The sequence below is a fragment of the Oncorhynchus kisutch genome, linkage group LG13, assembly GCF_002021735.2.
Source record: "Oncorhynchus kisutch isolate 150728-3 linkage group LG13, Okis_V2, whole genome shotgun sequence".
Lineage (NCBI taxonomy): Eukaryota > Metazoa > Chordata > Actinopteri > Salmoniformes > Salmonidae > Oncorhynchus > Oncorhynchus kisutch.
Window position 1 is genome coordinate 12,341,154 of NC_034186.2, and position 15,174 is coordinate 12,356,327.

Here is a 15,174-nt window from a genome sequence, read left to right on the forward strand (position 1 = left end):
TGTGCGTGTGTCTGTGTGTGTGTGTGTGTGTGTGTTTGTGTGTGTGTATGGTCTCCAGGCCGAGGGGATTCTTAAAGCATGGGCCACCCTTGTCTTGAAGAACCAGTATGGCAGCGATCCGGTGGTCACCAAGATCTGGAACAGCACCATGACCGAGGTATGGCTACCTCAAGTTACCAATATTTCTCCGCTATCCAGGAGCAAGACAGGTGCCGTTGTTCATAGACAATGGTGAGCCTGAACCCTCCAAGTCCGTGGCTAGCCCTCCTGAGTCCTGACTAACCCTATCTGCGATATTTAATCCCATACGGTATGGGCCATAACTGCTGAGTTTGTCATGCTCTAGCTATCACATGTCAATCACATTCTACCCTGTAAGAGTTTAGAATGGTAATGACATGGCTTTGACTCTTTGTATTGTATAGCTTCTGTATTGTTCCTTACCGTGTTTTCAGTTGCACACAATTCTACATTTCTGCTATTGCTCAGCTCTCCTTATTATGCTTGATACATTCAAAGACCTTGACTTGTGAACCTCTCTCTCTGCTAAAAGCATGTCAATACATCACGTACCTCTCTGGGACCATGGCCACCATCTTTAATAAGTAGCCTTCAGGCTAGAAAGTACAGAGGAATGCAAATCAATAACCTAAGTAGAATGCCAAAGAAAAGCTGTTTGTTACATAACCGTCCATGTTGTGTTGCTTTTTATTGAATGGTAAATCAATAACTAAATGAAATGCCTTTATTTTGTTGAAAACTTGCCAGTGTGCTCATCCATCTTCAACACATTGTTGTTAGCATGTCACTCCAGTGTTACAAGGGAATGCTGAGAGAATGCTACAACATCGCACATTTTCTCTCTTTCTCTCCATGTCCTTGAAGCTGAACTGCTGTGGCTTCACCAACTACACAGACTTTACTGACTCGTACTACTCTGAGCAGAGTGAGGGCAGCTACCCACCCAGCTGTTGCCAGCTAGACACTGCCCCCTGCAGCCAGCAGCAGGCATGGCACAGTGCTGTTCAGGTGAGACCGCGGCTGCCAATGGCTCACTGTTCTGAATAATCAAAGTTCTATGTATCATGAGCAGTGCATGACTCTTATGGTAACATTAGTTCATTGGGCTTTCTCCATTCTGATGGTTTTAAACTCAACCAAACAAGGACAAAACTGACAAAGAAGTAGTCCAATTTGTAGAACTTGTAGAACTGTTTTAAAAATATTATTATAGACGGTATCATCTCTGGTCAAAAGTAGTGCACTATATAGAAAATAGGGTGTCATCTCGGACACATGCCATAGACTGGGTGAGACACCCCCAGAGTGACACTTTCCCACAGGAACAACCATAAGTCTCCTTGTTTACACTCAAATGTATCATAAACTAAACGTCTTCAACAACCTTCACTTGATCTAGAGAAAAACACGTGCAAATGTGTAACAAGTCTGACCCAATGCCTTTAATGACCTTGTGTTTTAAAACCACTTAGACATGTACAACATTTATCCTATTAATAATTCATGTTCTGTACACGTTCCTCTCCAGGGCTGTTTCGAACAGCTGTTGAAGGCCCTTCAGAAGCATGCCAACATCGTAGGTGGAATAGCCGTAGGCATCGGAGGGCTGGAGGTAAAATCAACAGGTCATAAATGAACCCGTGTGGCTCAGTTGGTAGAGCGTGGCACTTCTGATGCGTGGGTTCAATTCCCACGGGGGGACCAAAAATTGTATACTCTAAGTTGCTCTGGATAGGAGTGTCTGTAAAAGATGTAACTGTGCATTGTTCAGTGCAGGAGTATAACCGTGTACCATGTCTATCGACCTCTAGTCAGGATGAGTAAAAGCCGTTGATTTGCATGTACTGAACATCCAGTGGAGATGTTTTATGGCTTTGAGGAATCTGATCTACAATCTGATCATAATGTTATAAAGTGACTTATGCATATTCACAAGCAGTCAGGAAGAGACGATAGGGTAGGTGCATGTAGGAACCGTACGGACCAGGGCTAGGGAGTGTGGCTATGGTCAGATCATCATGTCAGGACAAACTCCCGGCCATAATGACAGCTAGTGTTGGATACAGGAGCTGTTACAGTGCCTTCTGAAAGCATTCATACCCCTTGACTTATTCCACATTTTGTTGTGTTACAGCCTGAATTCAAATGTTTATTTTCTTGTTTTTATATAAAAGCATAATTCATAATTTGACATTATGGGGTATTGCGTGGAGGCCAGTGACACAAAATCTAAATGTATTCCATTTTAAATTCAGGTTGTAACACAACAAAGTGTGAATACTTTCTGAAGGCACTGTACATGTAATTAAAGCCATGTTATTGTAGTTCTAATCTAGATCATCCTAACACAAGTTTCTCTCTCCTAGGTGGCAGCGATGCTGGTATCCATGTACCTGTACTGCTATCTGGACAACAATGTCAGCTGAGATTTTGTATTGGACAGACAATATGTTGTTATGTACTGTGAAAGGTTAATAATATTGATTGTAGTGCCATCATATCTGATAGGTTGCCTTGATGTTATTATCTACAAATCTATATCAGTTATCCATTATTTCACATTTACTAATCAAGTGAGATGTCTTTTTAATTAATAGCACAAAAGCCAAAACATAGTACTGTAATTGTGTGTAATGTTATGTGATGTTGTCACATTTATCTACTGTAAATACACTTTATATTTACAATAAATTTCAGCTACCAACATGACTGGATGTTTTACAACAAAATCACAAATTTGAAGTTCCTACATACACTAAGTGTTCAAAACATCAAGGACACCTTCCTAATATTGAGTTGTACCCCCACCCTTTTTTGCCCTCAGAACAGCCTGAATTTGTGGGGGCATGGACTCTACAAGGTGTTGAAAGCATTCCACAGGGATGCTGGCCCATGTTGACTCTATAAGGTGTTGAAAGCGTTCCACAGGGATGCTGGCCCATGTTGACTCTACAAGGTGTTGAAAGCGTTCCACAGGGATGCTGGCCCATGTTGACTCTACAAGGTGTTGAAAGCGTTCCACAGGGATGCTGGCCCATGTTGACTCTATAAGGTGTTGAAAGCATTCCACAGGGATGCTGGCCCATGTTGACTCTACAAGGTGTTGAAAGTGTTCTACAGGGATGCTGGCCCATGTTGACTCTATAAGGTGTTGAAAGCGTTCCACTGGGATGCTGGCCCATGTTGACTCCAATGCTTCCCACAGTTGTGTCAAGTTGGCTGGATGTCATTTGGGTAGTGGTCCATACTTGATGAACACAGGAAACTGTTGAGCATGAAAAACCCAGCAGCGTTGCAGTTCTTGACACAAACCGGGGGGCCTGGCATCTACTACCATACCCCGTTCAAAGGCACTTAAATATTTTGTCTTGCCCATTCACCATCTGAATGGCACACATACAATCCATGTCTCAATTGTCTCAAGGCTTGAAATCCTTATTTAACCTGTCTCCTCACCGTCAGTCTATGTCATGGAAAGAGCAGGTGTCTTTAATGTTTTTCTACTCTCAGTGTATACTGTCATATGAATTTTAGATCATTCAAACCCAGGTATATCACATGAGCAGTGAGCAACAACACACTGCATTGTACTGTGTGTCACATAATAGTACTGTGTGCAGATGGAGCGGCAGGAAGCCTAGTGGTTAGAGTGTTGGACTAGTAACCGAAAGGTTGCAAGATCGAATCCCCGAGCTGACAAGGTAAAAACCTGTCGTTCTGCCCATGAACGAGGCAGTTCTTTGGCCGTCATTGAAAATAAGAAATTGTTCTTAACTGACTTGCCTAGTTAAATTTAGGTCAAGATGAATGGAATAATGTACATTTTTAGTCTTTGTTCTATTACCAGACTGTTCACAGAAGTTACAGCAAATCGGGGGCCTCTGAAACATAACAAGGAGGAATGGAGAGAGAGAGCGTGAGATAGTGTATTGTTCAAGCCTCGTATACCATGCCTCTGGCTATTGCATCTGAATTAGTGGAATCATCATCTTAAATCCCTGTTCAAACCCTGAACGCCAAGCAAATGTTGTTGTTCCCCTTTGACGATCTGTTTAAGTGACCCTGGTATTCTCACTGCTCAGGGAGAGAGGGGTGGGGGGCAAGACCATATACCATTCTAGCCAATTAGATCTGAGAGGTATTTAGAGATAAATCTCTCATCATTTCAGACCAACTGTGATCATCTCATTCCCTCCCATGTATAACGATAACCCTCACACACCAACCCCTCTCTCTCTCTCTCTCTCTCTCTCTCTCAACAAGACCTTCATACACCAACCCTGTCTTCTCCTCTTGTTCTAGAGAGGACTACAGTCCCAGTGATCGATCAATATTTAATCTATATCTCCAACGCCGAGGGGCTTAGAGAGAGTACTGCTCATCTCAATGCTCAATAAGTCAAAACGACATAAACCTAGGCTCTGATAGGACCCACTGCTCTTGACAGACAGGCCAAATAAACAGGTTTAGCATTAGTATTTACAATAAAACACAATCAAAACCCCCTCATCTATCGGATCCAGCGACAGCTTCAGTGTGTGTTCACAGAGCCAGAAACAATCGCCCTGTAGGAAACTAAACACTGTCTTTATCTGGGGAAACACACATTTAATTATGAACAAACATGAACATTCAGCTTGACAGACTAATTCAGATACAGGCATACAGTTTATACATAGTACATGTAGATGTGCACACACAAGTTCAATGCACACACACACAGATACTGATGTCGCTATGAACACACACATACAGTCTGGCTATGGGTTCTGACAGGGTGTCTCCATTAAGAGATCATCGAGATGGCGAGGGATGAACTCAAAGGACAGGAAGGTGTTTGTCCTTGGTCAACCACCGTGGTTACGGAAATGTACCATCCAGGGGATTTGCATACATTTCCCTAGCCCACACTCTGTTCCCTTCTCCTCTCTGTTGGTTTACCCAACACCTTCTCCTGGGAAATCTGGAGACAAGGACGAGGCTGGAGAAAACAACCTTTACCAAGAACAAGAAAATGGATAAGGAATATTCTAGTAGTAATAAATGAATGTTGTGATGCCTGCTGTAGATTTACTTCTATAATTAATGAACATACTTATGTTAATCACACAGGTATGAAGAATTTCACTACAACACTGCAAGATCAACTAACTACCAAACTGCATAATAGATAAATGTGTCTATAGATGTCTATTAATGTGTCTATAGATGTCTATGAATGTGTCTATAGATGTGTGTAAATGTGTTTATGAATGTGTCTATTAATGTTTCTATTAATGTGAGTATGAATGGGTATGAATATCTATTAATGTGTCTATAGATGTCTATTAATGTTTCTATTAATGTGAGTATGAATGTGTATGAATATCTATTAATGTGTCTATTAATGTGTCCATAGATGTGTCTATAAATGTGTCTATGAATGTTTCAAATAATGTGTCTATAAATGTGAGTATGAGTGTGTTTATTAATGTCTATGAATGTGAGTATGAATGAGTCTATAGATGTGAGTATGAATGAGTCTATAGATGTGATTATGAATGAGTCTATAGATGTGAGTATGAATGAGTCTATAGATGTGAGTATGAATGTCTATAAAGGTGTCTATAAATGTTTCTATGAATGCGAGTATGAATGAGTCTATAGATGTGAGTATGAATGGGTCTATAAAGGTGTCTATAGATGTGAGTATGAATGGGTCTATAAAGGTGTCTATAGATGTGAGTATGAATGGGTCTATAAAGGTGTCTACAGATGTGATTATGAATGTGTCTATAGATGTGTTTATGAATGTGTCTATAGATGTGATTATGAATGTGTCTATAGATGTGAGTATGAATGGGTCTATAAAGGTGTCTATAGATGTGATTATGAATGTGTCTATAGATGTGAGTATGAATGTGTCTATAGATGTGAGTATGAATGGGTCTATAAAGGTGTCTATAGATGTGATTATGAATGTGTCTATAGATGTGTTTATGAATGTGTCTATAGATGTGATTATGAATGTGTCTATAGATGTGTTTATGAATGTGTCTATAGATGTGTTTATGAAAGTGTCTATAGATGTGTTTATGAATGTGTCTATAGATCAGTTGCGACCCGTCATTCAGGGCACTGTTTTGAGCCCTATAGCTTGTTTTTTGTATGTCATTTTGGAATTAATACGTGTCAAATATCAGTTTGCAAACAACGTAAAAAACAATGTCTAAATAATAATCATTAAGTTAATAAAGCCTCCATACAAACATGGTCTCTGTTTTGCTTTCTTGAGGAAACTCCACAATGCAGGTCTTTCAGCCTAGCTCAGTGCTTTCTGTGGTGGTGGGACAGTCAGTTGAAAAGACAGAGCGTAGGGGATGGTAATGTTCTCTAGTTAAGCCATGATTGGCTCAGTGTTCTGTCACTCATGGGGACCCTATGTCACTGCCAAATCTAAGGGTAGAGCAAAAATATTCAAACCCCTTGGGTGCTGCCATGGAGTTACATTAGAAGTGCCCATCCAAGAAGGCTCAAGGGCATTGGCCACAGATAAAATGGTGTCAAATCACGTTATATCTACAGTAGCTTTGATTGGACTGATCATGTCAACTTCATACTTTCAAAATTGGGAGGAGATTTGAACACCATCCGCTCTCTTGCGCTTTCATCCTTTTCATCCAGTTTGTTGACCCAAAGACCGGGCTGATATGTCATCCAACTGTCGTCAAGGAGACGCATCAAAGATCCCAAAATTGTTAGTAGCTCCCTTTTATACTGCTTTCTGGTATGGCCTCCAAAGGTCATTGTGATACCCTTTGACATTCAGATCCCACACATGCAGGCACTGAGGAGGACAACACACATTAGTCCACAAAACTCTCTTCAGAGAAAGACAATGCAAATGGCAGAGGAGAGTGGGGAAAGTTACAGTTTGATATTAGGGGAGAGTGGGGAAAGTTACAGTTTGATATTAGGGGAGAGTGGGGAAAGTTGCAGTTTGATATTAGGGGAGAGTGGGGAAAGTTACAGTCTGATATTAGGGGAGAGTGGGGAAAGTTACAGTCTGATGTTAGGGGAGAGTGGGGAAAGTTACAGTTTGATATTAGGGGAGAGTGGGGAAAGTTACAGTTTGATGTTAGTGGAGAAAGTTACAGTCTGAACAGTTTGATATTAGGGGAGAGTGGGGAAAGTTACAGTCTGATGTTAGGGGAGAGTGGAGAAAGTTACAGTCTGATGTTAGGGGAGAGTGGGGAGAGTTACAGTCTGATATTAGGGGAGAGTGGGGAAAGTTACAGTTTGATGTTAGGGGAGAGTGGAGAAAGTTACAGTCTGATGTTAGGGGAGAGTGGAGAAAGTTACAGTCTGAACAGTTTGATATTAGGGGAGAGTGGGGAAAGTTACAGTCTGATATTAGGGGAGAGTGGAGAAAGTTACAGTCTGATGTTAGGGGAGAGTGGGGAAAGTTACAGTCTGATATTAGGGGAGAGTGGGGAAAGTTACAGTCTGATGGTAGGGGGGAGAAGTTACAGTCTCATGGTAGGGGGGAGAAGTTACAGTCTGATGGTAGGGGGGAGAAGTTACAGTCTCATGGTAGGGGGGAGAAGTTACAGTCTGATGGTAGGGGGGAGAAGTTACAGTCTCATGGTAGGGGGGAGAAGTTACAGTCTGATGGTAGGGGGGGAAAGTTACAGTCTGATGGTAGGGGGGGAAAGTTACAGTCTGATGGTAGGGGGGAGAAGTTACAGTCTCATGGTAGTGGGGAAAGTTGCAGTCTGATGGTAGGTGTCACACCCTGACCATAGTTTATTTTGTATATTTCTATGTTTTGGTTGGTCAGGGTGTGAGCTGAGTGGGCATTCTATGTTTCATTGTCTAGTTTGTCTATTTCTATGTCTGGCCTGATATGGTTCTCAATCAGAGGCAGGTGTTGGTCGTTGTCTCTGATTGGGAACCATATTTAGGTAGCCTGGGTTTCACTGTGTGTGGGTGATTGTTCCTGTCTCTGTGTTTGCACCAGATAGGACTGTTTCGGTTTTCGTTACGTTCATTTACGTTCTTTGTTTTGTAGTGTTTGTATTGATTCGTGTTTTTACGTTTGTTTATTAAACATGGATCGCATTTTGGTTCGACTCTCCTTCACCACAAGAGAACCGTTACAGTAGGGGGGAGTGGGGAATGTTACAGTCTGAACAGTTTGACTATTGTAAAGTATTTTTATTCAAAGGCTAAGTGCTTGTGTCTCTACATCTCCCCTTCTTTCCTTCAGTCTCTCCCTCCCAATCTACGTTGGAGAGCTCAGTCCAGGTGAAGGTATCAGTCTCCAGCTCCATCTTCATGTACATGACGTAGTTCTTCCCCTCTGCATCAGGAATTAAAGAGTCCTCACATGGTTTCTTACTGTGGCCCAGCACCTCAGCCTCCCTGAGCACATAACAGTTATATTAGACATCCCACCTGAGCACAACAGACATAACACACACAATAAAAGCTTCACCAATACAGAAGTTGGATTGATTTTGCGGACTACATCAGCTACATTCTCACTCACTTCAGTAAGTTCTCAATCTCCAGCTCATAGGCATTTTTTTTTTAAAGCGGTCTACATTTTTCATCTGGACGTTAGGGTACCGAGTTGAGCCTGTGCTTCTTGAAATGCACTTCCTAGAGAGGACGAAACACTCGGACTGGTGAGACAGCTTGTGACACAATCAGCTTGTGAAAAACCCACTGAAGAAATAGCTGTCAGCATCCTGAGTCATCAAGTTCACTTTAAAACAGTCTTTAAAACAGTCCGCTCAAACTATATGACAGATGTCATCGTTTTAACTAGACCCCGTTGCAATCAGTGCAGACTCATCACGCTCTGACGTAAGACAATGGGCTATGTGATTGACCCTGTGCAAGTAGTGAAGAAGAGGGCCTTACATGGAATAGCCGTTCATGTTGAGCCTGATGATGCCAAAGTGGTAGGAGCAGGACACATCAAGGATGATACACTCTGCCTTTCCTCTGCTCTAGCATACGTATCCACATGTCCCAGTCACAAAGCTAGAAACACACAGGTTATCATTTCACAATGAATATAGACTGATAGAAACACACACCTTCTCAGACATGGGCCATTTGGCCTCCGGATCATCCTTGTAGAGGCTCTTCTTCAGCATCCAGCCAAGGCCTGACATACTCTCCACTCTGTAGAGCAGGGCGAGGTCCTCCACTATGTGTTCATAACCCTGTTATAACACACACACACTACATAAGCACACTCTCCACTCTGTAGAGCAGGGCGAGGTCCTCCACTGTGTTCATAACCCTGTTATAACACACACACACTACATAAGCACACTCTCCACTCTGTAGAGCAGGGCGAGGTCCTCCACTATGTGTTCATAACCCTGTTATAACACACACACACACTACATAAGCACACTCTCCACTCTGTAGAGCAGGGTGAGGTCCTCCACTGTGTGTTCATAACCCTGTTATAACATAAACACACTACATAAGCACACTCTCTACTCTGTAGAGCAGGGCGAGGTCCTCCACTGTGTGTTCATAACCCTGTTATAACATAAACACACTACATAAGCACACTCTCCACTCTGTAGAGCAGGGCGAGGTCCTCTACTGTGTGTTCATAACCTGTTATAACACACACACACTACATAAGCACACTCTCCACTCTGTAGAGCAGGGAGGGGTCCTCTACTGTGTGTTCATAACCTGTTATAACACACACACTCTCTACATAAGCACACTCTCCACTCTATAGAGCAGGGCGAGGTCCTCCACTGTGTGTTCATAACCCTGTTATAACACACCCACACTACATAAGCACACTCTCCACTCTGTAGAGCAGGGCGAGGTCCTCTACTGTGTGTTGATAACCCTGCATAGCAGAATTACAACAGAATTCCTTCCTGTTTGGCCCTGTCCGGGGGTGTCCTCGGATGGGGCCACAGTGTCTCCTGACCCCTCCTGTCTCAGCCTCCAGTATTTATGCTGCAGTAGTTTATGTGTCGGGGGGCTGGGGTCAGTTTGTTATATCTGGAGTACTTCTCCTGTCCTATTCGGTGTCCTGTGTGAATCTAAGTGTGCGTTCTCTAATTCTCTCCTTCTCTCTTTCTTTCTCTCTCTCGGAGGACCTGAGCCCTAGGACCATGCCCCAGGACTACCTGACATGATGACTCCTTGCTGTCCCCAGTCCACCTGGCCATGCTGCTGCTCCAGTTTCAACTTCCACCTGACTGTGCTGCTGCTCCAGTTTCAACTGTTCTGCCTTATTATTATTCGACCATGCTGGTCATTTATGAACATTTGAACATCTTGGCCATGTTCTGTTATAATCTCCACCCGGCACAGCCAGAAGAGGACTGGCCACCCCACATAGCCTGGTTCCTCTCTAGGTTTCTTCCTAGGTATTGGCCTTTCTAGGGAGTTTTTCCTAGCCACCGTGCTTCTACACCTGCATTGCTTGCTGTTTGGGGTTTTAGGCTGGGTTTCTGTACAGCACTTTGAGATATCAGCTGATGTACGAAGGGCTATATAAATCAATTTGATTTGATTTGATTTGATATTACACATTACATAAGAACACAATTTACACACATTACAGCAACGAAGGGAAATCGTTTAAGGGTGTAGAGGTGTTAAAGTGAGAGGTGGAGACAGGACACGGACGGATCTGGTCATTCCAGACTGAGATGCAGCTCAGGCTGTCATCCTCGTTCAGTAGATCAGGTCTGGTTCAGGAAACTGCACAGCATCAACAACATTAAACATGATGTCACAAGCAGAACAGCATCAGTTCACCAACAATACTTGGATAGCTTTATTTCATGCTGGAAATAAAGTCAATTCAAGACTAGTCTACTATCATACATTCCTGTATGGTGATAGTTGAACTTTGCTTTCTACCTCTACAAGTTCTTGCTGGTCTTTCCTTGTGTGTATACAGCTTTGATTGGTCTGATTCCTAGTTGATTGGCTGCATGATCAAGATGGCGCCGACAGAGAGGGCTCCCTCACTTCTAGTCCTTAGGAAATTTTGCTACAAGCATTTCGCTACACTTGCAATAACATCTGCTAACCATGTGTATGTGACCAATAACATTTGATTTGATTAATTAAATGTAATTTCAAAAGGGCATATTTGTGAGGGTAAACAAGCATCGAATTCAATCAGCCTAATCCTCCAAATGTTTCTAAAGCATTTGCAGTCATTAGTTTATAGAGGACAGAGTGCACACCTGTTCAACAGTAAATACATTGAAGGCTTGGGGCACACAATGGGGAATGAGTGTCCCAGTGAGTTACAACAGGAGGAAGCATGTGGAGCTGCTTCCCCCTGCTGGTCGTTAATGGTAACATTCATCCTAAAGCACAAGCTCGGCTACATTCAACTCATTGACAATCTTCCAATGATATTTGCTCTGAGATTGAAGAAACACAGTCATTTTGAATGGGCGTATTCTAGAAATAGTAGTATCCCTCTATATGTTGTATAGTTAAAGCTTCCATCAAGCTAAAACTATCGACATCTTACCTTAAATAATCTATGGAGATATCCAGGTCTTCTTCCAGCACTAGGGCAAAGTTGGCATCCTGCAAATCAACCACATAACCAGGTGGAGGTGGACGGGAAGATGAAAATAGTCACTGGGTGTAGGTTGAAGGTTGCAGTCAGACTGGCTTCGTAGTGCTGAGAGCGGAGAGAGAGAAGAAAGAGGTGGTAGTGAGTGGGTTTAGGATTGCAAAACACTGTGTGCATTACAACACAACATTGCCATTGATTGTGTCATTGTTTGGTGTCTGACAGGAGTTCATGTTATATGAACCAGTCTTTATGATATTGCTGCTTTGCTGAAACGGTCCATCTCATAGATAAAATAAGTGATTTCTAGTTGACTGTGAACTGTTTCAGCTGGTCTGTGTCTCTGATGGCGGCTGCTCGGAGGGTGAAGAGTGTGTTGGCTGACCGACATCTCACCTGTGATACTCTGGTATTCTTGATGCTGATGGGAGTGTGTTGAACCCCCTTCAGTCCAAACAGCTCCAACACATCCATGGGCTGTACACACACAAACACCTAAAGGGTAGCCTAATACAGAAGTCCATACTTAGTGGTGCCGTCCACTGCCACACAGACCTTGGAGCAGCTGAAGTACACCTTGATGTCCAGGAGCTTCCTACCGCTTGCCAGCTTGCACGGGGTCTCGTCTGAAAGGGAGCAGAGGGGAGGTCAGACATTTTGAATTATTGTTTTATAAATTGACTAAGACTGTGCATAATATTGTTCAGCGGTATGATTTTCATATGTCATCAACTTCTTAAGGCTAATGCTAGTGAGGAACAACTTTTTATATACGTAATAATGGAAATGTGTGTGAAACAAATGGTGGAAGAATGTTCAAGACTCAACATACTTCTGTACTGGCTCTTCCTTGTTAGCTTCTTGTGTCTAATATGAGTTTGATATTCACAAGGACTGTGACCAGAATAAAATAGAACCGCTCCAGCCTGCACAGAAGTAAAAGACAATAAGTTGTTATCAAAATTATCTCAAATGTAGCCTAACCAAAGGTGACAGTGAATACTCACTTGGAGGCCTCGGCAGATGACTCTCTTGTTAGTTAGGTTGTATTTCCAGGTTAGGTAGAGGCTCCATTGTTTGCTGGAAAGAACGGTTTCGCTCGAGGATTGGGTGTCCAGGTGTCCATCTCTGGCTGTGGCATGAAACTGCAACCCTTCACCTCCTCCTTACACCGACAACGCATGTACCTACACAGCCTCCAGTGCAAGCTGATAACCAGAAAGTAGATAGGACAGAAGTTGAAGAATGCCGTAGCTAACTACCTAGTTTGTATACTGCTAGCTAAACGGTTAGCACGATCCAGAATCCTTGGGATGTGCCTACCCTACCATACCCCTTCACTAACCATGCAGGGACATCACAAGGAGCCCGGATAGTATGGACCCTAGCTAAACATAACAAGTTCATGATTCTGTGAGAGGCACTTATTTGGCACATTTTTGCTGTCAATAACAAACGTTATTATTGGCTAGTAGTAATAGTTAACACACCAATAAAGTGAACCGATGCGAGATCAAACAGAAGCAGCACTGCAGGTTCATCACACCCATAGAAATTTACCGTTAGCTACCTAACACGCTACTTACGTTAGCTAGCTTCACTCATTGCCACCTGGAACTACCGTTCAAAAGTTTGGGGTCACTAAGATATTTCAATTTTTTTGTCCATTAAAATAACATCAAATTGATCAGAAATATAGTGTAGACATTGTTAATGTTGTAAATGACTAATGTAGCTGGAAACAGCTGATTTTTAATGGAATGTCTACATAGGCGTACAGAGGCCCATTATCAGCAACCATCACTCCTTTGTTCCAATGGCACGTTGTGTTAGCTAATCCAAGTTTATCATTTTAAAAGGCTAATTGATCATTAGAAAACCATTTTGCAAATATGTTAGCACAGCTGAAAACTGTTGTCCTGATTAAAGAAGCAATAAAACTGGCCTTCTTTAGACTAGTTGAGTATCTGGAGCATCAGCATTTATTGGTTCGATTACAGGCTTAAAATGGCCAGAAACAAAGAACTTTCTTCTGACACTCGTCATTCTATTCTTGTTCTGTGAAATGAAGGCTATTCCATGCGAGAAATTGCCAAGAAACTGAAGATCTTGTATAACGCTGTGTACTACTCCCTTCACAGAACAGCGCAAACTGGCACTAACCAGAATAGAAAGAAGAGTGGGAGGCCCCGGTGCACAACTGAGCAAGAGGACAAGTACATTAGAGTGTCTAGTTTGAGAAACAGACACTTCGCAAATCCTCAACTAGCAGCTTCATTAAATAGTACCCAGCGAAGTGGCGACCTTCTAGGCAGAGTTTTAAAGAAAAAGCTAATGCAAATGCAAATGTGCTTGCAGGTGGTTCAACATGTGCTAAATAAACGGCTGCAAGCAGTCCTGCACAAGTCAAGTTAACTTCTACAGCTGCTAAATATACACCTACACATGCTAACTTAACATGCAAATTTTACTAGCAAATTTCCTTAGCTCATCCTTTCAACCAGATATCACAGCATGAAGACACAGAAAAGCTCACATAAAGCACATTTGGCTAGTGACAACCTTGTAAAACCTTTGTTAACATCTAACGTTACATTGTCAGCTTTCGAACAGAGTAGACTAATGTGCACGTTCACTTTTCTGAATATATTCCATCAAAGCTTATTAGGGTAAAATAACTTCAGGCATATACCCTGTACTGCTTCAAAGGAATAGGGTTCCCATTCCTTACGCCTTATTTTCACACAATTGTGTCTTGCAGAAGTGAACCATGAAGAGGAGCTTGGAGTGCAGCGATGAGACAAGACTGTAACTACCAATTCGATACCACGAAATTGTGGTGAAAATGGAATGTATAAGCCTTTGAAGGACCTTTTACGGACTACTTCAACAAATGAGGTTACACTTGTGGCAGCACCTATTCCTGTGCCCCCCCCATCTTCTGCACCACTTCTTGTGGCCCCCCTCCACATATACCACTTCCTATGGCCTCCCCTCCACCATTCCTTGAGGCTTATCGTCCACCTTCACCACACTCTTCTGTTGATTTTGGGGATGACAATGAGTAAGTCATCCCTGTAAATAATTAAATGCCTTGTTATTACAGATTAATTGTGGGACGTATCTGAGCTTTGTTATTCTGAATGTCTCTTTTTAGTGTTGACCTCCAAACACTGCAGAAGTTAATGAGATGCCAACCAAATTAATGTGATGAGGGACAACGTTTATGATTGTGCAATGAGAGGCTTTAAGAGAGCCCGCTTTAATCCGGAGGCATAAACAGACATGGTTTTTAGGGATGCTGGTTTTTAGGGATGCTGATCCGGAGGCATAAACAGACATGGTTTTTAGGGATGCTGACGGAAAAGGGGCCGCTGATGAGTGTGGTCCCTCAAGAGAATTTCTCCGGTTGCTAATGAGTGCCATCCATTCCTCTGCAATATTTGAGGTACCTGATTGACAAAAATGCCTTTCTTGCAACTCTCAAGGTGAGTTAAACTTTTACACCAACAAAGACAGGTTTGTTTATGGCAATATATACACTGCTCAAAAAAATTAAGGGAACACTAAAATAACAC

The 15,174-nt window shown here is 42.4% G+C and overlaps 1 protein-coding gene and 1 pseudogene across 1 annotated transcript in view; one reads left to right on the forward strand and one right to left on the reverse strand.

The window, feature by feature from the left end:
• Positions 1–2,634, forward strand: part of tspan1 (tetraspanin 1) — a 32,787-nt gene extending 30,153 nt beyond the window's left edge. Inside the window, exons 4-7 of the mRNA XM_031838033.1 lie at positions 59–157; positions 886–1,029; positions 1,550–1,633; positions 2,388–2,634. Of these exons, the coding sequence (XP_031693893.1) occupies positions 59–157; positions 886–1,029; positions 1,550–1,633; positions 2,388–2,447 (387 nt within the window). The 3' untranslated portion in view covers positions 2,448–2,634. The remainder of the gene's footprint in view (positions 1–58; positions 158–885; positions 1,030–1,549; positions 1,634–2,387) is intronic.
• A 4,138-nt stretch (positions 2,635–6,772) lies between these two features.
• On the reverse strand, positions 6,773–12,128 carry LOC109903046 (protein O-linked-mannose beta-1,2-N-acetylglucosaminyltransferase 1-like; annotated as a pseudogene).
• Positions 12,129–15,174: the final 3,046 nt, after the last annotated feature.